The sequence below is a fragment of the Ursus maritimus genome, unplaced genomic scaffold, assembly GCF_017311325.1.
Source record: "Ursus maritimus isolate PB19 unplaced genomic scaffold, ASM1731132v1 scaffold_13, whole genome shotgun sequence".
Classification (NCBI taxonomy): domain Eukaryota; kingdom Metazoa; phylum Chordata; class Mammalia; order Carnivora; family Ursidae; genus Ursus; species Ursus maritimus.
In genome coordinates, this window is record NW_024423675.1 from 58,824,935 (window position 1) to 58,850,377 (window position 25,443).

The 25,443-nt window shown below is 41.4% G+C and overlaps 1 protein-coding gene across 1 annotated transcript in view; it reads right to left on the reverse strand.

Moving 5' to 3' along the window:
• NOX3 (NADPH oxidase 3) overlaps positions 1–22,424 on the reverse strand; it is a 56,263-nt gene extending 33,839 nt beyond the window's left edge. The window contains exons 1-8 of the mRNA XM_008688526.1: positions 22,380–22,424; positions 21,653–21,748; positions 21,436–21,546; positions 20,357–20,441; positions 12,017–12,162; positions 9,306–9,487; positions 5,954–6,083; positions 957–1,049 (exon numbers count right to left, since the gene is read on the reverse strand). Coding sequence (XP_008686748.1) covers positions 957–1,049; positions 5,954–6,083; positions 9,306–9,487; positions 12,017–12,162; positions 20,357–20,441; positions 21,436–21,546; positions 21,653–21,748; positions 22,380–22,424 — 888 coding nt within the window. The remainder of the gene's footprint in view (positions 1–956; positions 1,050–5,953; positions 6,084–9,305; positions 9,488–12,016; positions 12,163–20,356; positions 20,442–21,435; positions 21,547–21,652; positions 21,749–22,379) is intronic.
• Positions 22,425–25,443: the final 3,019 nt, after the last annotated feature.

Here is a 25,443-nt window from a genome sequence, read left to right on the forward strand (position 1 = left end):
TGATATTTGTTCTGATTCTGCTGTTAAATTGTCTCCCTAGTAACGGCTCTAGTGGATTTCCAGAAGTTTTACTGTCTGGCTTTTGACGTAGCCTGATATCCTTTGGTGCTTAACTTAAAAGCAGCAACAGCGAAACAGCTTAAAACAGAAATATGAAGCAATTTCTATGCATCTGCTTTCACGAAGACCGTTAAGGAGAGAGAGGATTCTGTTAATATTGTATTAGCAATATAAGTTGGGTTAGCAGAGCATTTCTTCTTGGACATTGAAAAAACCCGGGGCAGGGTCTTTGGTACTTTTCAGTCTCTTAGACATATTTTCCTGGTCAAGCTACTCACATCTTCCTCCAGCATGCCGTAAATTTGGAGACCTGTGAGGAGGGGTACAAGTTTGGAAAACACTCCCTGGGGCCCTCACTTACTAGGTGGGGCTCTGCGTGGTCCCTCCTCTCTCATTCTCCCTCTTGCTCTGAACCTGAGGGGGACCATTCCCTGTCCTCTGCTCAGTAGCTTTGACTGGAGCGTGTGCCCTTGGAAACGTAAGTCTATTATTTGTGTGTTTGCAAAATCACCATCTTTATGTGTTGAAGGAAGTGATTATATTAGAAGTTACCATAACCAACGTAAAGCTGGACTCAGTCCCCTGCCCATCCTACCCAACCAACGCCCCCGCCCCCCCTCGATGAAAAACCAAAATAAAGAGCAAAACAGATGATTCCTGGGCTGCACTGTAACATGTATCAGAATTCTGTGTACTGGTTTGGAGCCCCGATCCCTGTCTTCAGTAAAATTAGTCATGCTAAAAGATGTGCGGGATACAAGCAATTATTAGAACAGAAGATGGGCCTCTAAATTACAGACAGTTCTGCAATAAAAATGGCAAATTAAAAACTTGGGCTAATAAAAAATTTTCGTCTACACTCAGGCTTTTATTCAGACATAAAGCTACATGCATACCTTGGTAATGACAACTTCTTGTTGAAACCGCCAGAACCTAATTATTCTTTCACACGCATATAAGACCACAGGGCCTAAAACCCATTTCCAAGCCTGTAGAGAGCAGCAGAGAGAGAGAGAAAAAAAAGGAAATGAAAATAGAATCCAAGTATTTTCAGTTTGAACCAAATCAATACATAACATGATGGGATTCAGACATTTTCCTTTAACTTTGGGCCAGTTATCAACAATAAAGATATCTCCTTGTATTAAATACTATAACATTCAATTATTCCTTGAAGTCTACAAGCTTATTTAAGAGATTAAACTCTTCTGTATTGGTTTTTATGCTTACTTGATCAATGATGCCTTTATGTAATTAGAAATAATTGAATTTGCAAAGAAATAGGAAAGCAGATTGATGTTTACATTACATATGATAGGGTCATAAATGCTCCCAACTCAGCCAAAGTCAAAGGCTTACAGAGCTACATTCCTGAGCCAAAATAGGACGTGGAAAATTGAATAATAACATTGTGAACAGTAATTTTTTTGGTCAACGATGCGTCACAACTTCGGGGTCTGCCCAAAGAAGTGCGTGCACACACACACACACACACACACACACACACACAGACACACTCACCCAATGTTATCAGGAATAAGACGTAAAGCAGGTGTCTCAGAACTTTAAACATAGGTTTACATTATAGGAACAAAATCCTCCACAGTCTTCTGGGCAATTGTGACAATGAACACTTCAGTCTTCATAAACCCCTTCCTGTGTTAACCTTGTATGAGAACAATCTGTATTACCGATGATCAGTTTGCCAGCAAGCTAGTCTTGTTACCAGTGGTTGTGTACAAACGTAAGGTGTCCTCTTACCCTGGATGGGAAGGACTGGGAACGTAAAATGTTTGAAGACTTATACTAGGTCTGATACCAAACAACCCTATGAGGCATATGGTATTCTCTTCGTTTTACAGAACAGGAAACTGAGGCTCAGCAAGATGGAACACATTGTCTGGGACACAAAGGTAACTAGGGGCACCAGAAAAACATGACTGCAGAGGCGTCTGACTGACTGGCCCATGCATTTACCACGTAATCGTGCTTCTTTCTGTCCTGTGCTGACATTGCTACTGACCCTTGTTTTATGAAACATTAGAGACCCAGTCATTCATTGAATTTTAGGATGTTTAGGGTTCTTTGAAATCTCATCTAATTCTTTATTTAAAAAAGAAAAAACCTGACTTTGCGGGAACAGGTCGAGTGGTGTAGGGAGACAGAACTCGATCCCGGGGAGCCAGGACTGGAACTCAAGCCTTTCATAATTTCCCTATATTCTCTGCTTAGGATTCTAAATGCACCTCGACCTTCCAGGAGCAGGAAAGATGTCTCATCCTTTTGAACTCATGTGCACTAAACCCTTTCTGGCTGACTCACCATCTTTGTTGCTTGTTACTCTTACCCATTGTCCTGTTTGGTCTGGTCTGTTGATGGGTCACAAGCTCTTCAGTGTTACTTTTGCTTCTGTTATCTTTCTTGTGTATTTCTCTTTTGTTTACTGCCGGGTCTGTGTGCATGGCACTTCTGCTCACCTACATCGACCCTCCTCGCTTTTTCCCTGGGAGCCTCTTTTCGCCTGATAAAGGCTCGATTTATGCAGGCAACACAAAGCAATTTGACCCACGTATTCTTTTCTGCCTCAGTGGGGTTCAGCAACGTGTTCAGAATGGCAGAGAGAACAAAGCCTTTTGTCCACCTATGCTGTGGGGGAGGCGGTATGGTGAGCAGAGGAAGGGAGAAGATAGGAAGGGGTAGACATGAAGGATGGGGTTGGACCAAGGGAATGAATCCTTTGGTCTCTTATGCTTGAATGAACCACAAAGTGTTTTGAGAATTGGTTTGGATATTCACAGAAAGGACAGAAAGAATGCAATTCTTTCTATGTGAGCTTAGATAGAGATTTGCGAGAACACTCATATAGTCTCTATGTACTTTTACAAATAATCTTCCACGCCCATTTTAGAGAGTTTTAGGCATCACACCCTTCATTTTGGTGGTGTCGAATCAGTCACGGTCTCTGATTCTCCCCCACTGATGAAATGGAATGGATATTTTTCCTTGTACAGTTAGTCGGGAAGGAGAATGTAAGCTATGAATCCTCGGCTGTATCTCTACTCTAGTATAGAAATTGCTCCAGGAGGAGAAAGCCCAGTTTGGGCATACTGTGATACTCCCGGAGCCCCTGGAAGTTAGGGAGTGAGGGACAAGAGTGGCCAGAGGTAAATATTAGGTTCTCGTGTGGCAAAGGCTGGGATAGACAAGTGTGAGTAAAGACAGAAGGAGGCCAGGCCCCAGAGCAGGAAGGGCACGTGTGATGTGATACCAGAACACCTGTAAACCAGAAGACCTGGTTTGTGGTCTCAGGGTTACCATCCGTCCACCTATGCCTTGCAGCAAATCTTGGGCCTTTTATGTTCAAATCTGTTTTGTAAAATGCGAGAGTTGGGAGAAAATTATTGGTTGACTTTCCTCCAGGCTCTTAAATGTTTTAGCTTTATTCACAGAGATAAATACAGTGTCAAGGGTATGTTTTCAGGGAGAGCAGCAGAGAGCTGACAAAGTGAGGAATCGGAGAAGGCTGGAGTTTCAGAGTGAATGTTGAAGAGAGTAGAGATGAAAGTTCTTGGCCGCAGAGTTGAAACGCTGGCTGCTTGGTGTGGCTTTCCTGGGAATGCCCTGTGTGACCACAGGGAAGAGACTAAAACTTGGGCCCTAAGTTCTCCATCTACTACGTAAAGGGGCAAGGCTATTTAGTATCTAAATTTCTTTAATGCTAAAATATGCTATGGCTTCTTTGCTTTATTTTTTCTTCTCCAAAAATACTCAAAAAGTCATGGTACAGTGAATATTTTATGATGGAAATAAAGCTACATTGATTTAAAAGCTGCAATAATGAAACTTGTTTCTTCCACTTTCACTCCTGGTTTTTCATTCCTACCGGAAAATAAGAACATGCTGGCTCTGGTTTTATTTTACATGTGTGTTTATAAATGGCCCCTTTTTCTAGACAATAAGGTTTCCAGGGGAAGGAACCATGTCTCTGCATACCGCGTCTAGTGCAACTCCAAGCCCACAACAGCTGTTTAGAAAAAGTTTGCTGTGCTGACTTGACCTCAGTTAAAGCTTCCTCCTCTACTGTTGACATCATACTCTAATAATTTAAAAAGCATTAGCCTTATTATTATTATTGTCACATGTTGATGCTGTAGTTAAGTAAATTAAGGTGCTTCTTTGGCTAAGAAAGACCAGGTTTCTTTTGAGAACAGGTTCCATGAGCAGCTCTAGACCCTGGAGCCTTGTATGTGTCTGTGAGTCAGAGACCGAAGGGGACTGATAGTATAATTGGTTCCCTCGATCAGTGCGGTGTCTCCGTGGTGATGTTCAAAAAAGCACTCTCCCTCCTAACATGGGTGGCAGTGCACCACTGAAGGTGAACTGATGAATGTTCTACCGATGAAAGTACTGTGAAAAGGCAGTTAGGAGAGGCCAAGAGGAAGAGACGGGTAGATGTGGTGCTGTGAAGCGCAGGAGCCCTTCCTTGTCCTTGGGATGCCTTCTGGATTCAGTGTCTATAAGACATCAGAGAGAATATTGTACCTTCAGCCAAGCAGTAATTGCACAGCCCACACATGCTTTGAATCAAGATCCATTAAAAATAATGAGAAGAGTGACAACATGAGTTTGGGTGTGCAAGGAGGTGTAGCAGGGGAGGGTTAACAGAGAGATGGGTAAGTTTCCCCCTTTTAATAATAATTAATGTCAGCATCCGCTGCCGAGCGGGCTCTGGTCTGTATTCATGAGGTGTGGGAGAGTATTGATTTTTTTTATTTTTTTATTTTTATGGAGGCGCTGTAGCTGAAGATTTTAGAGAGGCATTCGTGTTTCTCATTAATATGCAGGCTGGGTTGTGGCTACCGATAGTTGAGTTTAAGACAGAGACAATCTATACTGACCATTAAAAGAACCACAGTCTAATGGGCACATCTATTACAGTTCTCTCAGTTTTAAACATTCCTGCTAGCAGTTTTCACTTTTAAAATCCAGTGCTTACTTTAATATATTCGAGGATTTTAGAAAAAGTCCATCCTTAGAGTCTTCATAAGTTTGATGACTTCATTTCCCGAATCCCCCACTATTTACACACTATTCTCCCATTTTTAATGACACATATTTTGGGGCACTGTTTCCTTCTAGTTTTAATCTGCTGGCTTCATTGATTGGCTTTTATGTAACACCCAGCTGCCCCACGGTTTGCATTGCTCGAAGAAACCCGAGGAGACCAAATAGGGTCATTATTTCTATTTACCTATGCCACAACCTGTAATGATGACAGCGTGCCCAGGAAATCTTACTTTTGAGATCTTGTGGACCTTATCATCGACTCTAATGAATGAGGTCCCCTTTTGTCTACCATCATTATTTCAGTCATGGGAGCTTAATTAGAACAGGAAGGAAATGCATTTAATACCGCCATTTTTTGGATCCCCAAAGTTGCAGAAAGCAAGAAGGCAAGCTTAATAAAGAGGGCATAGTGTTCTCCTTTGGTTGTTGCTTAACGTTCGTTGGAGAAGTGGTGCTATTAATTCCCAGAATGGAGAAGGCAGTTCTGCGGGGAGACGGCGAGCTGAGCCTGCTGAGCCGAGGTGGCAAGCCAGAGACATGGCTTGCGGGGCTGGGCCTTCCGCTTGCGGGGCTGGGCCTTCCGCCATGACAGACATCCACGTTTAAACGTGAGTGCAAGAGCACTTTTCAAAATGGATAGAATACTTTTGGCAGTAAACCTCTTTTAAAATGATCCATAACTAGATTTCTCCATTCGCACACTTAATAAAGAGTTGGCTTTGTCTAGTGGTGATATGGGCTGTTCTTTTTCTCAAGCATATGAAGCTCTAGCTCTTTGAACTACAGAGACAGCTATCTTTATAACAGCTCTTGGGTTCACTCTTACCGAAGGCTCCTTGCCAGAAAATTGAGGCCTGGGGCACTGGGCCACCTGCTGCCATTGAGCATAGTGTTCTCTACAGAAGGTGACGTTGTGCAGCCGTTGACTCTCGGGAGTTTGGCCTCGAACAATCCGACTTGCCATTAAAACAAGACAAAACAAAACAAAACCTAAACATTTAAAATTGATTTTGTGCAGTCTGGTAATACCACAGATATACATTCCACAGTGGGCTCTGGAATAACACTTCAACTGTCTTGAAACTCGGGCTGTCATTCATTTCTCTCAGCACCTTTAAAAATAGGAATTTAAGAAGCTTCAAGTAACTTTGAAGATCCCAGAAAAGAAGGGCCCCTCTGCGGTATCCTGTGTGAAATTGAAAGTGTGTCTATTAGAGAATTCATAATGAAGGGAAATTGTTTGAACACATCCTTTTGTAGACTGTTGAATTTAATTAGGTTACATCTCGTCCTGATTGCTGATTCGGGCTAATTGGCTAACTTTGTACTATTTGGGTCTTTCACAGATTTATTTAACTTCTACCCTTTTTGGTTTGTTTCTGAGCACCTAGAAGTTTTCAAATGAAGGAGTCAGAAGAAGTGCCCTGAATAATGATATTTTTTTCCCAGCGACCACTAGCAGGCCTAGTGTTTGACAGGGTCAAAATAGGTCATGGGAAGCATGTCTTGAGGACTACCTGATGAATTTGAGGGAGAAAAGGAAGCCTGCCTTCGTGAATGGAGCACTGGATCAAGAGTCCTGTAATCCTGCTAGGTTATATTTGCCACAAAAACAGTGCTGACTGACTTTGACAAGTAGCTCCAGTATAAGTTCCTCGGTTTACCCACTGGTGCACCGGGCTGCGAAGCCTAAGAATTGAGGTCATGTAATCCGGGAGTTGCTCAGTTCCTAGGTGTTTGTGAATAAAATATATTGGCTTATTTTTGAGAAACGTGGCACTCGCAGACTGAGAAACCTGAGCGTCACATGGGCTCACGTCCTGGGTAGCCTGTGGAATAACATGTCCCCCTTTGCCTCGTTGGGCACCGGACAGGGGAGCGGCAGTGCCCCTGGGGACCTCGGACCTCGGCTTGGAGAACGGACATTTTGGCCCCTGTTCCGGTCTGTGTTGTGGAAGGCATCCAACCCCCCCCCCCTTGAGTTGGGTGAGCACAACTATCTGTGAATCTCCATGAGCAACTGATGCCTAGACATGGGGAGGGTGAGGACCAGAGAGGAACCAGAGGAAGAGATTCTGCAGATTTTAACACCATCATTCTCAAGCTCTAGGGAACATTCTCTATATTATCTAAACCTCAGAACATTTCGCAAAGGCAGTATCTTTTTAAAAATTAAAAAAATGTTATGTCTTCATCTACGCTATCCCATAATAGAAAGATTAGTGGGCTTTAACACATTCCAATAATCCTCCTTTCCTTGGCATTTTGTATAGAATTTGCAAATTACTTTTTGCTGTAAACAGTAGCTGTGGAATACTTCAAGCTGAGAAGATTAAATGAAGCCCTTATCCCAAAATAAGCCTTTCAACTAAGTTAAAATGACTAAAATATTTCATCTTATGAAATGTTATTTGGATATTAAAAAATATCTCCAACGCAACACTGGCCCATTGAAATCCTCTCGAGTGAATGCAGGGAGGCAGGATCCGGGGGGACGCGTGCACGATTTTTGTGATGAGGAGTTCTAGACCCATGTGGATTAGGAAGAGCCTCTCAAAAATGCCACAGGGGTTAATGCCCCAGCATCAGGAGAAGAATAAACAGAGAAAGGGAGGACTGGCAGTCTTTGGGGTGGAGCACTTTGGGACTATCTGTCCTGTTCCCCGAAATACAGAGTCAGCGTGAGGGATGAAGCATCAGAAGAGTCAGCTGCCCATTTTAAAGACTAGAAAGCCGTTAGCCAGGCAGCAGCATAAATAGGAACATTGATTGACTAGGATTCTAAGGATAGGGGACTGGCAGTTTTTTCGGGTAAAATATGCCCTGGGTGGAGGGCAATGCTTCCTTCTACGATGTCTGCAGGTCAAATGAGTTGGTGGATGGTGGGGAGCTCTCGGGCCTGGGCCGTGGCAGCAGCAGAAATGACCTCCTTCAGGAAGCGGAGGGCTGAGCTGGAGGGAGCCGTTAGTGTGGGGAGGAAGGGCGCAGGAGGGCAAGTCACGCAGAGCTGCCCTACGGCCCGGCGTGAGCCGTACCCTGTCCTGTGTACCTGGCCAGGCCCCGCAGTCTCTGTGGCCTGTGGCCGGACTCTTCTGAGTCAGGGCGGAAGCAGAGCCCCCTCCAGGCTCAGCAGCTGCCATGGTGGGAGAAAAAGCTGCAAGAGAGGGGATGTGCTGGTGCTCGTTCCTGCAGGTGTGGAGGCATGGTTCTTGGGAGCCAGTAAGGAGCTGTTCTGCAGGCCTTGTTACCAGAAAAGCCTGGCTTGTCTGAAGATGGGCGCCCTACATCTGACTCCGGCATTTATTTGTCCTGGGACCTGGAATGAATCACTTAACCCCCTGGACCTGTTTCCTCCTTACGAAATAGGGATAACATCACCCTTTTTATTGGACAGCACTGTTGTTGAGTCATGCACACGAATGTGCTCTAAAAATCGTGAGATGGAGAAAAAGGCATCAGTTTATGAAATAATTAATGTGGGACAAACTAGTGACTAGACATCAACTGGTTAGTTGGTCCAGAGTCATTTGAGACAATTTAAAGATCTGAAGACATTGTATCTGAGCCGCCACTCTAGGTTCCTAATGCAGAGATTAATAGTGTCGGGCAGGTGTTGAATGCCAGAATGGCGTTGTACGGGATGTTTGGGCAAGAAGGAATCCTAGAAGTCAGATGGGGAAACTGAGCTCCAGAGAATTTAAAGGACTTGCTCATGGCCACCCTGATGACTCATGGCAGAGTCTAGGTCTGACTGCCATCTGGCACACTGTTCCCTCCCCCACACCGGGTTTCCCAGTGGGTGGTTTGGGTTAAGCACAAATGACATCTGGGTGTCCAAAGTATATATCCTGACTAATCCCACATAATTTGGATTGCAGAAATATGTTCTGAACGAAAGACAGCTCTATTGTTTTCCAGCATTCTTTAAAATTTCTGCATCTTATAAACATGTCAAGACTCCCCTACAGAGTTAGCAAGAAAAAGACATTACTTCACCATCTATGTTGCTTATTTTCAGTTACTAAAAAAAGGCGTTTGCCCCAGTGAATGTTCTTTTCCATACATTCTATGTGTCCTTTTGTGTTGCCCATCATGTTCCTCCATCCGAAGGGCTTTCTAAGATGATTTCGGGGTTCACACACATAAATTCCTACACTCCGAACACACTATGGACTTACCCGGCCCCATGGATAGCCAGACTGATAAAGAAGATGACGAACACATGGTGGGTGTACCAGAACAGCTCATAGGAGACCTGTCTGATGAACTCGGTGGAAGAGGTCATGATCAAGATCAAAGCCAGAGCGATGATCAAGCCGGTAACACCTGCGATTGTCTTTAGCAATTCGGTGACGGTGTTCTAAACAAAGCAAGCACCATGACATTGATACCTTAGTTCTACTTTTCCATTTTAGGGTCAATACTTGAGAGTCCAAGCAGGGGGTAATTCAGAATGTTCTCATCAGGAGCATATTAACCTCAAAAGGGGGTCCCCATATGACTCAAGAAGGGACCTTCCTTGTCCATCCTTTGCCCCATTTGATGGCAGATGTTTGCTTTGCTCCAATTTCATCAAACGCCATTGAATCATTGACATGTTTTCCATCAGTATAAAGCAACCTTCCTGTCAAAGTTATTACGTTGAATTGAAATGAAGACAATATATGAAAATGCATTTTAAGATAAAACATTGCAAAATAAATCCAAGTCTCAAGTTTGGATTTAAATAAAATAAAATAACAATGAAATAAAAATGTGGATTGCCATGCTTAATTGCATGTTAACATTAATAAACACTTTTTTTGGAGAGATCCCCCAGGGACATTTCTAATAAAGCAGCTGCACATTCTGTTCTCCTGGTAGTTATTCCTTGCTCTTGCTTTTTAATTGGAAGGACCATGACTTGCATTTCTTTCATGCCACCTCAGGAGGCTTGGAATAAGGCTTTGTAAATCCTAGGTGATCAATAAAGATACAGCTATTCTTATCTGGTAGACACTGCCAAAAGACCTGTGCATTCCGACCTGTGAGTGCAAGGGATGGTTAAAGAGCCTTTTAGAATATGAATCGCAAGGCACTTTGTATTTACTGTGAGTTTTCTATACTCTTGCCAAGTCATTAGTATTCATACGTTGTGTTACTATCATTGAGGCGACCGTGAGCTCAATAAACTCACACTGTATCTTTTGTCAGGAAAATCTCATGAATTTGGGGTGCTTTGAGATCTCAAGGTAATTTGGACAGGGACTTCTTGTTTATTTTTTTTCTTCATAGAGCAAATAGTTGAAATAAAATTGAAAGGGGTATGTCTAAAACATTTAAAATATATTTTTTTGCAAGTGTACTCAGGCATTTTAGAAATCCATTCGTATCACAGGATGTGCTAATTTCAAACCATCCTTCTCTGCTTATTAAAGCAAATCCCCACTTCCCTTTTCTTGCAACATATTTTTATAGACTGGTTTGAGCAGCCATGTATCCTCTAAAATAACCCCACTGCATCTTTTTAAAAATACTCTATAATGTACGCTTCATGTTATGGATACTTTCTCCAAATGTACCAATTTGTATTATCGATCTTTCTCCAAATGCCCTAAAGTAGAGGGTTTCTTGAACTTAATCAGCACTTACATAGTGTATTGCTTCTAAAATTTTGAGAAAACTATGTTGGGAGTAACTTAATTATCTTGTTAAATTGCTTTCAAAGTACTTACAATAAATACTATTCACTGTATGGTCTTTTCAAAATATTGAGCCTTATTCTTGGTTGTCTGTAACAACGAGTTTTCCAGAACCTTAGTGGGGAAAAGAGTTAAGCCCAGTAGGTGCCAGGATAAATACTGTGGCTCAAACGAGCGACCCCGAAGGCCTTCCCACAGGCTTATGGCATCTGTGGTCTTGACTTTTGAAGCTTGTGCTTCTGATTGTTGTCTGCTGAGAAAATGTAGCTCTACTTCATTCATGGCCTGATACTGGCCTAATTATCATCCTAGGATAATTAGGGACATGCCATGGAAGAATTTCCCCAAGAGACTCTGAATTTTGCTTCTTCAAATAAGGCTGCATAGGCAAGAGTCACGGAAGAGGTGGCTCACAGCGTGGCCGAGACATTTCCGTGGCTTGGATTCCTCTTGAGCAATACCATTTTTTTTAGCCTGGTCAATATACTGGATGCCTATTCCAGTGGAGTAGTACATGAGCCAGTATTTTGATCAACCAGGACAAAAGGGGTGGGAGGTGGACGATGAGAGAGGAATGTCTTAATCTCTGCAGGTGGATTTCTGGAGCTACATGGTTGGTTTTCTTTTTGTTTCCCGCATGTGCTGCCGCTCGGTGCACACAGGTAATTAGCATTAATGATGTCACTAGCCATGCAGGTCTGATTATGAAATTAGCTACTCTGCCCAGTATCTGATTTGGCAAATCAGTCAGGCACATGTGTGCCAAAATATGACACGGGAGAAGAGATCCAAAAACAATTTGCAAGTTGAAAATGAAGACATCCAATTTATAATCTCTGGATGTAGATGGCACTTCACATTCTTTATGATTCCAGCATCAACAACAACAAAAAATCTAATCATAAGCTGCTTTAAAATTTAAAATATCAGGGTTTTAACGGGTTACTGCATTTCTTGTTTAGGTATATTTATTATGTTTTGCTATAAACTAATTAAGTGGCATCAGTTTTTCTTCTTGCTCATAACCTCTTAGCAAGATTTATGAAAAATAGCTTTTTTTAAAAAAGGGTGAAATTGATGTTAACATTTGGCAGAAACGTCTCTCCAGCTCGTTTATTAATAGCTTTTGAAACACAGCGCTCCTGATAAAGCAATGGGAAAGGGAAGGACTTCTCAGATGAGAAACCAGGTAGCATGCAAGGACTCACTGTGTGGAAGGTCCGGATGGGGTTGAGGTAGCTCTCATTTGGGGCGTTGCCAAGTTTGGAAAGCGCAGCCGGAAGTCCCTCTGCGTGGGCTGACTGGCTCCAGTGGTAGCGCTGTAGGTTCCAGAAATGGGCGACGACGTGGATGGCTACGGCGGAGGAGGTGACATCAGACATGCGCCATGTGGATTCCTTCCTTTGTGCTACTCAGAAACACAATGCCTCTATGGTCAAGTTTCTCTGTTCTGGTTTTTGTGCTCTCCAAACAGCGATTTCCTTGTGCATCTTTCATAGTGTCTTGAATGGAGTGGATTGAATAGTTCTAAAGGTACGCTGTGATTCACCCCATCCATTTTAATTATATGAAGAAATAAAGGAAATCTCAATTTTTCCGTAGTTTAATTATAAACATATGCTCATTCTGCAAGTGGAATAGGTATTAGGCTATCACAACATATATATATACATACACACACACACACACACACACACACACACACACACATATATATAGAGAATACATAGAACACATTCTGTTTTATATATATGTATATAGATTCCCAATTTTATATCTTATGTAATATGCTTTCCAAGTAGTCACAGGGCATTATTCTAGAGTACTGTGTATCATATACATGGACATCTGTGCATAGGACACTTATGATAGATGCCAGGGAAGAGTTTTTGTTTTCTTTCAGACATTATATTTTCTATTCTTCCTTTATATATTTCAGTGTATATGTATAGTCACTCCTACACATACACACATACACAATATCTTTGCATGTGTTATTCCTAGAGGATCGAAATAAGTTAGTATTTATAGACCTAATCCTCTCCGTATATTCTTAAGACGAAAACTCAGCTTTCTAATTCTGAGAGTTGGTATTGTCTAATTTCTAAATGAAGAGACAAGCTCAGGAACACAGCATAATTTAGCCCGAGGAGCCTGTGCCCAATGCCACTCTTTCCTGTCTCGTTAAATCTGTGGGGAAACCAGCAGTCACAACATCCAGACAAGCACCGCCTCCTGATGCTTTTCCTGCAAATGAAAGCCCTATCGGGTGACCCGTTGATACCAGCCACTGGGATCAGATTCAAGTGTGAAATGAGAATTCATTACCCAGGGTGTAAATAACTTCGCAGTTGATACCTCCCCCCGACCCCCACCATGAAAAGCAGCAGTGGCTACTACTATTATACAGTCTCTACACGTTGTAGGCAAGTTCTGGAATTCTCCATGGCTGCACATTGTGGGTTGAGGTGTGGGGAGTGAAGGAAAAAGGAACAGCAGCAACTTCTGAGACTATTGGTGGCATTTTGGTCCCTGTGGTCCTGACGGCAGATTTATTTAGAAATACCATTATTTAGCTTTACTCTCTGTCCCCTGAGTTTCTGATCAGAGCCATTCCCTTTTCCGCCCTGCAAAGTTGTTCTCATGCTTTAAGACCCAACTCAAAAGTTGTTTTCTATCAAGTGTCCTTCAATTCCACAGGCACCAGTGATGCCAATGATAGAGCAATGATTTAATTAAAACATTTCCCAGACGTTATTGTTATGAGCATTTATTTACATCTATGCTGCCCGATGGACTCTCATGCCTCAAGACTTATTCATCTTGTAACCTCAACACTTGGCACATTGCTTACTACCAGTAGGTATTTAATAAGAATTTGCTGAGTGACAGTGAGCTTACAGAAAGAGAGAAAGGGTCAGGAGGTTATCTGTAGATGCAACCTTGTTGGAGTAGTGTTTTCCCTGCTGATACATTTTTTTTTTTTTTTTGCACATTTCATGCAGACTTCAAGTTAGAAATCAATTCGAATATGCTTTTGGTTGAAGTTCACCTGAGAAGGCAAAGCACGATGATATTTCTGAGTCCATGGTGTTGACCGTCTCCTTATGGGTATGGTGCGAGGAGCACCAAAAAGTCATTGTATTTCTTCCTTACGTTCTATTTGTCAGTAAATGTGGCCATGTCTAGGAAGGGGCTGTCTTGTTTAGTCTCAGCATCTACAAAGCTAGAAAAGTTTGTCTAGTAGCTATCTCTTCCAATATGCTATATATAAAATGGAAACTATTTGCTAAATTGAACACAGACATTTTCAGCAGTATTCCTAATTGCTGTTTTCTGATAACTATCTTAAAGTTTTTTAAAAAAAAAATCAGGTCATATTTCTCATAGGTAACAGATATTGAATACTTACTATACTCCAAACACCATTATAAATGCTTTGGGCATATTATCTCACTTAATCCTCAGTATTAGTCTTATTGCCATTTGACAGACGAGTATTCAAAAAGTTCTAGTGCTTGTAGTCCATTAATGGCAAAGGTGGGATAAACTCTGTTTGCCTGAATCCAGAGCCCCATTTTTGACCTTTAAGTTATATTGCTTCTTTTCACTGATTGATAATTGTTATACTTTACTGAAAACCAATTTTTTCCTGTGGCTTTAGAATGGCTCACTTGATAAATAGCTCCTAAGACCAATTGCAACCTTTGGGGTCCTCGTTGCAGGACTCTCCTTTTACTCTCTGCCCTTTACCCTTGCCCCTCTGCCTCTGGCTCTCCTCAGTTCTCCTCCATGGACTAAAGCACACCAGACAGAGCAGAGTTATTCCCATTTTACAGAAGTAGATACTGAACTTCAAGCCAAATTAAGCGACAACATTTCCAATTCCATAATCCACCTGTGACAGCCAGAAAGGAAGTACAGGATAGATTCCCTGTCTTTTATATTCTGCATTCCATAGCATTCTCCTCCTGTGTAAGGAGTTGTTGATCACAATCTATTTTCTATTAGATTGATTTCCACATGAGAATTTGACACTGTTAAGCTAGATTTAAGTACATTTATTGAATGAGCAAAGATATTGAACTATTTATTTATTCTTATTGCCAGGTCTCCCATAATAGAGCTGAAGAAACTAATGAAGTAGTGTAAGAAAACCCAAGATGCTTTTTACGAGGTGGCTCCTGTGGGAATATGTTGAAAACTACTCTTTCCAGCTTTCTTTTTTTTTCCCCCATGTACTTTAAAATTCATGTCTGAAATGCTCCTTTGCTCAAAAGGCCTCCATTTTGTTTTCTTTTTTTATAGGTAGAAGATAACAAGTAGCATATCTTATTTATCTCAGGAATTCTCAGAAGGAAAACTACTTGTGCCATTTGGTTTGTCTAAATGTTTCATTGCCTCTGAGGTCTGACTCTAATTTCATTGTGATCTTGGCTTTGAACTAAAGGTATCCCACCCACCAACTCCACGGCTGCTGGGACTTGATCGATTCCCAGGGAGATACTGATTTTGCTGTTTTTCAGACATTATGTGTTCTGTTCTTCCATTTACACACTTCAGTTATTTTTTTATTATTTTTAAAGATTTATTTATTTAGTTGATAGATAGAGAGAGAGAGAAGCAGATGGAGAGAGAATCTCAAGCTGACTCCCTGCTGAGCAGAGAGCCAGACATGGGGCTCGATCTCATGACCCATGAGAGCATGAGCTGAGCCAAAACCAAGAGTCAGAAGCTCAACCGACGGAGCCAGCCAGGCGCCCCGCTTCAGTTATTTGGCTATGAATAGCCATGCTATCTATGTTGACAGTGCCACTTTCTTCAAGTATGTGATCAAACAGTGATATGGTTTGACTTTCTTCTCTCTTACTCATCAGAGTCCTATCATGCTACTAGAGCTGTTATTAGAATGTAGCCAGAAGGACACTGAGAAGGATATCTCTCAGTTACTTCATTCCTTTCAGCCCACTTTCTTATCTGTAAAATGGGTGGGCTGAATGAAACTAGGTGATATCTTGGCCCCCCTCCAGCTGTCTGGCTCCTGCATCTCTGTCGAAGTTAACTGGGGACATTTATCATCCAAAGGGATCTGTAGTCCAATGGGAAGGTGATGCAAACACGGAACGCATGTTTCAATGTTGTCAAAAGCAACACTGGCTTAAACGGGCTTTTTGAGTTTTGTGGCAAATCCCACGCCATCAGTTACGCAGGTGCGTTCTTCCCGACGCCCCTGAGGACTTTCTGCCCAGCCCACGGAAGAGCCCGAGATACACATTTCCAGAATCTACCCAAACACCAGGCTAAAAGTTGCTATAACTGGGTCTTTCCACAATCCTATTTTCTCACCAAAGTACTTTTGCAGTTAAAAGAGAGCAGCAGTCTTGGACAAACCACAATGCACATTTAATTGGTGTGTGAACTTCTGAGTTCAAATAAGGAGCTTTTATTGAAGAGTGAACAAAAAAATCATAAAGGCTACAATTAGAGCCAGTTGTCCTGAGAAAGTTTCTTTTCCTTCTTTCTTTCCTTCTTTTTATTTTTCGGGAGATCAAAGGAAGCGTAATTGAGGGAGAATCTTGGAAGGGCGGTCAGTTCTTGCTATCTTTCTGCCTGCCTGTCAGTGATAACAGTCATTTTGGAGTTAGTCACCTCCTAATTAAGCAGCCTTCAGAAATAAGGACCCAGGGACAAATCCTGGCTGTGTATCTACAGCCAAAGGCTGGCCCCCAAACTTTTAAGTTTGCGGTCTGATTTCTGCAGAAATGCACGTTGACTACGGCACCCTGTGCACGCCACTCATTTGTAAATCACATTCAATTTTGCTGGACTGGACAGGCGAGACAGCCTCCTTAATCCTAACTGGATTAGTAGGAATTCTTTAGGGATCTGGTCCTGAAGAACTTGGGCCTCTGGGGCTGTTCTCTTCCTTGGGGTCTCCAAGTCTTTCTATTCCGTACCCTTCTTCTGAGCTCGTTCCTGTCAACCTCTTTTGTTTATTGAGGTTTGTAAACTAATCTGAGCAGCGCATCAGGAGCTGGGCATGGGTTATTGTTACACCCCTGGAGCCGAGCAGATGTAAGCTGCCTGGGTCCCTATTCACGGCCCCCTTTGAAGGAAGCTCCGGCTCACGGTACTACTATTCAGTTGGAGGGTCTTTAAGGTCCACTGTGGACCACAGAGTCCAGAAAGATCCACATTCATAAGAACGAAGGGGCTGTGAAACAGGGATTTTTATACCACGGGGGTTATAGGTCCCTGAAAATGATTTATGAGTGGTTGAAGAATGCTCCAGCAGCTCTTATCATAGGCAGGCAAGCGGGAAGGCAGGAAGCCAGAAGAAGAGTTCCTGTCACTGCGTTTTCGGTGATGCCCTTGATTATAGATACCATTGTTTGTCTCGCCCCTCCTCCCCAGCCTACTTCCACCAGGCTCTAATTACATCCTTTAATGATTTGACCAATTAAAGCCTGCAGTTCAACTTACAGAGGAACAGATGAGAAATTAGGGGCTGGCACGCAAACTTCGATGTGGATGCCCTTCTCCCAAGGTTCCACACCTCTATTAAGCCAGTCGGCTATTTGAAAAGCAGCATAATGGGCGATGCTAATAAAATAAGCACGGAGACATTTTCAGCGGCTCCCAAGAGAATACACCAGAAGGACAAAATGTGAAAAGCAAAGAGATATCTATGAAACCAGGGCTTAGCATTTTTTTCTTCTAAAAGCGCAGTTGCCAGCCGCATTTCTTAGTTAGTGTGAAATGTAATAATTGCTATGTCAGGGTTTGGGAGAAGCGGAGAGCTCTCTCCCCACCCTCCTGCCTCTGCCGGGAATGGAAACAGCCGGTGCTGCTGGTTGCCATGGTGGTGGGGGACGAGGGCTTTGCTTTCAGAAGCAGTCTGACCCTGTGAGGGGGAGCCCAGGGATGTTGGGGAGCCCTGTAGAGCAGTGAGGGTTCAGCTGAAGAGGCCCCCCGAGGGGATATTTGATTCTCTACAGGGATTTGTGAGGGAAGGAGGGAGAAAGAGCATCCTGCTTCCTCTTGTTACAACAATGTGAATTTATCTTGGACGACCAGCATCATTTTGAATCTCTTCCCTGCCCACACCCTTTGTTTCCTAACCACCCCCCCCACCCGCCTCCGCCAGCTGCTGCTGGCGTCTCTGAACAACTCCTGCACCATCTTGTACCTTTCCACAAATTCCCCCAATCCCTTTTGCCAGGGGGCTGACTTCCTGCTCATCCTCAGGTTTGACCAAATTTGTTGAGCACCTGTTACGTGCCGGGGCCGGGAAAGCCAAGCCAGGTAAGGCACATCTCAGCCCCTGAAGTGATCGGAGTCCGGAGAAATTTTGCTCTGCAGTAGGAGGTGTGACTGAGGCCGAGGCCGCTAGGCTGACAGCCCAGACCTGGGGGGTCAGGGGGAGGCAGGCCAGGCAAGGACTCATGGATATGGCAATGTCTTATCCACTGAGGAAGGAGAGGAAGAGCATTTAACCCAAAGGGGATAACAGGAGCAAAGACACAGACTACTCAGGGACTCAGTGGCTGGGCATTGCCAGGGGAAGGAGAAAGGGGGTACGGAGAGAAATAAGAGCGGAGGAGGGGGCAGCGTTCACTGAACAGAGACCACCAGCCATGCTAAACTTAGAGGTGATTCTCTTAGCAATAGTGGCAAGTGGATGACCTTGTAGTCTGTGGTTTCCAAGAGACATCCTGACAACTAGTCTGCACACCTAGAGATGGGTAGATTGTATTCTTGTTCTTTTAATTCCATAGGGGAAAAGGCGTAAAAAAAAAAAAAAAAAACCACTTATCTGACATCACAGTACCAATCAGAAGCAGGGGAATAAAATAATTTGGTCTCCTGGTTCTAGTCAACTGCTGTCATTCTGAAAACAGTACTGCCTACACTACTTTCAGGATATAGCGTCTCTTAGGGTATCTCGCACATAGGGGACACTCAATACAAGTCACTGATGCATTTCTCCTATTGATATATGATTACACAGAAAGAAATACACATACCCAAAGGTTTAAGGACAAAATTATTGCATAACATGTTTTCCTTTATTTTTTTTTTGCTTCCTTTTCTGATGTGTTTTGATGCTGTGTGTTTTTTGGTTCCTTCTCTCTTTCTCTTAGAGTATAGTTCTGCCTTAAACCTATTGCATAGTGATAATATCCTCCCTGCCATGTTACCGTATTTTATCTGTTCTTTAAATGCAGGAATTAAAGACTCTTAAGATTTTAAAGGAAACCTAGAGAATCCTTGAATTCCTTCTCTGAAGAGCCTTCCAAGGAGCAGTCTGGACTCCACTCTGACACCACCTACCACCAGGAACCCTGTATTCTCAGGGATCCTCCTTCCAATTTTAGATAATTTTGAAGTTCTGGAAGACTTCCATATCTGAGCTGAAATCTGCTTCCCTAAGTCTTCATTCCTTCATGCGTTCAACTCATACATCAAAGGTTTTTGGCACCTCTGTGGACTCAGCCCTAAGTTGGCCTTGGACATAAAGATGCATTAGCTTGTTCTTTGCCCTTCATCCCTTGGCTGGTTTTCTCTACGATATGATGTCTTTTTACCCTTATTTCTTAACAAACTACGAAGACCTTTTGCAAACATTTCCTGGGTTGGTTTAATCTGGCAATGAGGACAATCAATGGGGAAATCTCCCCACGTCTCCCTGCACACCCGAAGTTGTGTTAATTGGCACTTGGGCACTGTCTGTCATGTCTCGTTGCTTAATTAAATCCACATTTGTTTTGAGTGTTCTTTTTACTCTGCTGTTTTTTTATGCATGAGAGGATAAAAACAAATGAGGAAAACATTTTATAGTTAAATTAGTTTGAGGGAAACAGTCCTGAACCATAACTCTTTATTGTGCAGATAGCCTTTCATTTCCGTGTATTTGTTGTCCAACAAAACAACAAACGGGGTGGTTATTGCTCAGCTTCTTTCCTTCCTCATCAGTTTAACCTTGGCCATGGATGCTAATTTTTATTATATTCTCTTGAATTCTCTTGTCTTCTTATTCAAGAAATAACAATAATACTTTATATGCTCTAAAGCTTCATATCTTTTCAAGGTCCTTTTATATCCACTAGCTCAACACGATTCAGACACCTGTTCACCTGATCTTCCTTTTCTTTTTTCTTTTACTGCCTATGCTACCATTTTCCTATGACTGTGAATGAGATTTTGAGTATAGGTCAGTTTTATTTCCAATGTGAATTATATCGAATAGCACAGTATTCATTTTGCAAGTAGATATTTATAGTTGTCTTCTCAACAAGCTTAATTATTCACAAATGACAATGGAGCTTCATACACTTTTCCCTGACAAACTGGAGGCTTGGTAGGGAAGACTGCATGAGTCTAACTTAGAAATTTAAAAATCCATTTACATAAGGTTTATGCGGTCAAATGGAGACAAAGATTTACTTAAGGGTGAGCCTTTGGCAGAAGGGGAACTAAAACAGAACTATCAAGTTAAACATTAGGTTTTGTAAAATTGCACTGGGTGATGAATAAGAAGCACTTACTTGCGTTAACAGCTATCCCATAGGCGACCAGTTTGTGGAATTTGAGATTTTTGTCTAATTGCCTTCTCCACGGTCCTCTGCAGCACTGGAGTAACAGAAAATAAAAGTCTTGTTTGGGGAAAAATCACAGCGATGACCGCATCCCGAGAGCTGAGAGAGCAGGACTCAGGCTCTGCCTCTATCTAGAGTCCTGAAGGTGGAGCGATGGGGCACAGATATTAGTGGCCATTAATTAGTCCAAGAGGCAAAACCAAATGGTGATTACTGGCTTTGCTGAAATTTCAACTCAATAAAAGTGAATGAGGTAGTATAGTTCCCTGACTATAAATCCAAATTCTAGAATAAACCTGCTAATATCCATGCCTCAACTGGTTTAGGAAATGAAGATGGAAACGGTCATTCTCATGGATATGCTTTAAGTAGTCCCTAAAATATTCCTTATAACACAAAAAAGGCACTGTATTCATCTACATCTAAACAATCATAAAATTATGATGATTGTATAATAAATTATTTCATCTAGTTAGGGTTATTGACGTTCTCATTATTCTGTACAGCAGGAAACACAGTACCCAACACAGTGAAGTCAATATAATTCGGAAATGTCCCGTTCTGTCTGGTAGGGGTTAAAGTCTACATACTGAAATCTGTGCGCCGTGATTGTGCATTCCTGGGCTGAGAGCTCGGAAAGATGTGTCCTTAGTGGCATTTCGCTCAACTGGTTATTTGTCTCCTTCCAATTAGAAATGGTAACAGTTCAAACTGTTATAATACTTCCATCTTTGCGAGTCAGGTCAATTTTATCAGCCATGTTTTTCCGACAGAGCAAACGCATCCGGGAAAGGCTGAGCAATGACTCCAATGTCATGCAGGGAGAGAGCAGCAAGGGCAAAAGTCACACCAGATGTACTGATTTCTGACTTTTAGTTGTAGCCACTGTGTTCTCTCTTACAAAGAAGCAAACTTCAATTCAGACAGGATTATTAGGAATTTCACAGTAAAGTACATCTTTGTCTTCCATGGCACTTATATTAGGACATTATAACAACTGGAATTATTTCAAATATTATAGTACTTACGGTACTTGTCCCTCTCACGAATGAAATAAGGTTTCGACTGATTGGTAACAGAATTAGCATGCAGTTAAAATTCAGGCACACTGCAGACGCTCGCGCCCAAGCCAGCGTTGACTGTCCATATATAAAGACACGGGAGAGAGATGCCGTGAGAGTGAGGAAGCTGGGGAAAATAGAATGTTTTCCGAAATGATAATGTGTAATCACCAACTCTACTTACACCCAGAATAACTCGCGTGTAAAGGAAAGACTCTTCCTCTTCATACCAACAGAATGTGTCGATAAACAGATATAAATTCACTCCCAGCCATGAGAGCTAGTGTTGAATGAAAAGAGACCAATCAATACTATCTTCAATCTTTTCTTCTGTTCAAAATCACTTGGGGTTCTTCTTTTAAAGTGAAATGAAGAGCTTCTCAATATTAATCAGACTTACTCTATACTTATTTCTGATAGATTAGTTTTTAACAGTGATTACAATGTTAATAAATCGTTAACTTTATAAAAAAGATTTTAAACACATATAGGTATACTTTAAGGAATTTAATGAAAAGTACAAAACCTTCCTAATCAACATCGCTCTAGTGTTTTAAATCAATGATGGCAAAAGGAGGAAATCTTTAAAAACAACTCAGAAAGTACTCTAGAAAATTTCCAATTTCATAGTCTAATTCAAAGACTCCATTTGATTTAGAGAAACATTCATACATTATGCAAAAACAAACTACTTGACTTTAAAAATAATTAAAAATGAACTCAATCGAAAAACAACTTTACATGATTCTGTAAGGGTAAATTAAATATACCTACTGAATGTTTTCTAACAAGTTTTAGTCTTTTACCAAAGTAATACTTCAAGCTATTTAGCATTCCTATACAAATTATCTTAAAAATCAAAGACTGTTTAATATATATATTTAAACTTGAATAACAAAAATGATACTTACTACTAATATGATGGAGAGACTCTCATTCAAAATCCAGCACCCCATTGTGACAGCTTTGCTCTTTTGCTGTCAGCAAATGATTTCTTTCATTCACCTGAGCCCGGATGCTGTATCCTTAGTAAGGGCTTCCCTGCTAAATTATTTTGTCTTTTTGTCTTAGGAAGCACCTACTGGGAGCAGCTCTCGAGGAATTTCTAATTAAGGACTTCTTGCCAAAGGCACGTCAGCGGGCTGACATGCCTCATGACCTGGGTGAATACAAGGCAAGTCTCTGTCTAATGATTCTCTTCTTCAAAGATTTCATAAGAAAAGAAAGCTCGTTTTATTAAATTATCCTCATGTACTTTATACCCCATTCATTTTCTACATGATTGCAGTCAAGATGATAATAAGTCTTTATGTAAATTTGAGAAATAACCTCATTGCCGAAACTTGGATACAGCAAAACACTTCACTTGAACTTTTTCTACTTTATTTTCCCTGCTTCTTTACTTCCTCCCCCCCTTTAAAAAAAATTCCTTTATAGAAGATATAGAATGGTGGTAAATAAACATGAATTAAACAGTTTTTCAGAGGATGGTAAAGAAAAAAGAAAAAGATATTTGAGTATGAGTCTAAAGTATGAAGTAGACGATATTTGTGGGATTGATGGAATAAATGCTGTTTTCCCTCCTAATTCCACTTGGTGCACCCATGACATAGATGAGAATATCCTTTTATATTTAGTGATTCCATGGGGGTGTGCACGAGCCTGGCCATTCTATGGTATTGTGTTCCGTATGATAAGTATGACTACTTTGGTAGACAAAGTTGTTCTAAGGAAGCAATTTTCTGGTTAGTCCTGGCCCAAGTATTTCATTTAAAAGTTTCAGGCAATTAAGATGAAAATAGGAGGATATTTGAATCATTGAAACAATTGCCTAAGGTTCTGTGTCTTTATGCGGTGAATCCGTTTAGTTGTCTTGCAAGAATTTGAAAAATTTTAAAACCTGGTAGGAACATTAATTTGGTATTAATTGACCTAAACAATAATACTAATGATAATAATAATAATGATAGTAATAGTCCTAAATTTTAAATAAATAAATAATTCAGGCACTAGGTTAAGAACTTTTTGAGTATTGTCCAGTTATATGTATATATATATGTATATATATATATACATATATATATATATATATACACACACACACACACAACACACACACACACATTAACTCTATAGGGTGGGTATTAAAAGCTCCATTGCACAAATGTGAAGTAACTTGTGGTAGGAGCGGTTGGGACTCTCTGAATTGAGCATTTTTATTGTTAACCACTACCTTACACTGTGCTTCTTTATTAAATACTAATATATGGATTTTCACATCAAACATACTTAAGTACAGATATTAATCTCATTCCTATAAATTGGACACATCTAAGCTATAGGAATTCCTTTAACTTATTAATTATAAATAAATAAGTCATGATATGTGATTAAGTATGTTGTCTATTTCAACATAATGATAATGAATTATAGAAAAATGAAAGTGGCCCATATGATCCAGTAATTCTACTGCTGCATATTTACCCAAAGAAAATAAGAACACTGATTTGAAAGGATATATGCACCCCTATGTATACAACATTATTTACAATAAGCAAGATATAGAAGCAATGTAAGTGTCTGTCTATGGAAGAACGGATAAAGAAGATGTGGTATGCACCCCCCAACACTCATACTCACACATAATGGAATAATAGTCTGTCATAAAAAAGAATGAGATCTTGCCATTTGTGACAAATGGATGGACTTAGAGAGTATCATGCTAAGTGAAATAAGCCAAAGAAAGACAAATACCATATAATTTCCTGTATATGTAGAATCTAAAAAACAAAGCAAACAAACAGAAACAGACTCATAAATACACAGAACAAGCAGATGGTTGTGGGGTGGGTGCATGGGTGGATAGGGGATGGATGAAATAGATCAAGGAGATTAGGAGATACAAACTTCTGGTTATAGAATAAAGAAATCATGGGGATGAAAAGTAAGGCATAGGGAATATAGTCAATAATATTGTAGTAACTTTGTATGGTGACAGATGGTAACTACACTCACCATAGTGAGCTCTGGATAATGTACGCAATTGTCCAATCACTAAGTGGTTGGATGTAATGTAACATTGAATGTACAATGTCTGTACATGTAATGAATACAATGAATGTAACATTGTCTGCCAACCGTCCTTCAGTGATAAAGATTTTAAAAATTAATGCATAGGTTATCTTATTGTATGAACCATGTTATTTATTTTCTCTGTAGAAAGATGCCTTTGGAATCTTGGGGTCTTCTGATACAGGGGAGAGCTTGCCCTTCTCAGACTGGCTAATTCCTAGTGACGGTGAACCACCCATCCAGAGCCCATGCCTCTCAGCTACCTCCTTTACCAAACTCCCTCTCACATACCAACCCGATACTGTCTCTGCCCTAAGTCACCCCAGGACCAGGGACTGGACAACTAGGGACTACCCCTCCAGTTCAGAGCCTACTGAAATTCTTCAAACTCTCCAACCCCAAGCTTGTTCGGCTTGCTCACCTTGCATTGCCCATGTCTTCCCCCCAAAACCCTGTTGCTCTTTTCCTCCTGAAAGACGCTCCTGTTTCCCCACACGGCCCTGCGTGGTGTGACGCGCCCCCTCCTCTTGGGAACTGGAAGTAATAAACTCTCCTTTCAAAGCAGATGTCTGCATATCTGCCAGCTCACCATACTTGATTGAAACAAATCCCAGGTACTTTTAAAACACCTGTATTTCTAAGCATCTTGACCTTTGGAGCCGCAGATTAAGCGTTTTGATGGATGGGTGCGTTTTCTACGCGTCATCCGGCTTTGACTGTGTTACCTCTTTTGAGTCTGTCTCTCCATGTGTTTGCCGGGGCTGATTATAGCATCTACCTCATAGAGCCAACCTTGTTGCTTCTTCACCTCCAGTTCCCCTAACCCACACTCATAAACACACTCACACGCTCACACTTACGGGAGATGATGCCTGTCTGTTAGAAGTCTTAGATTTACTGGTA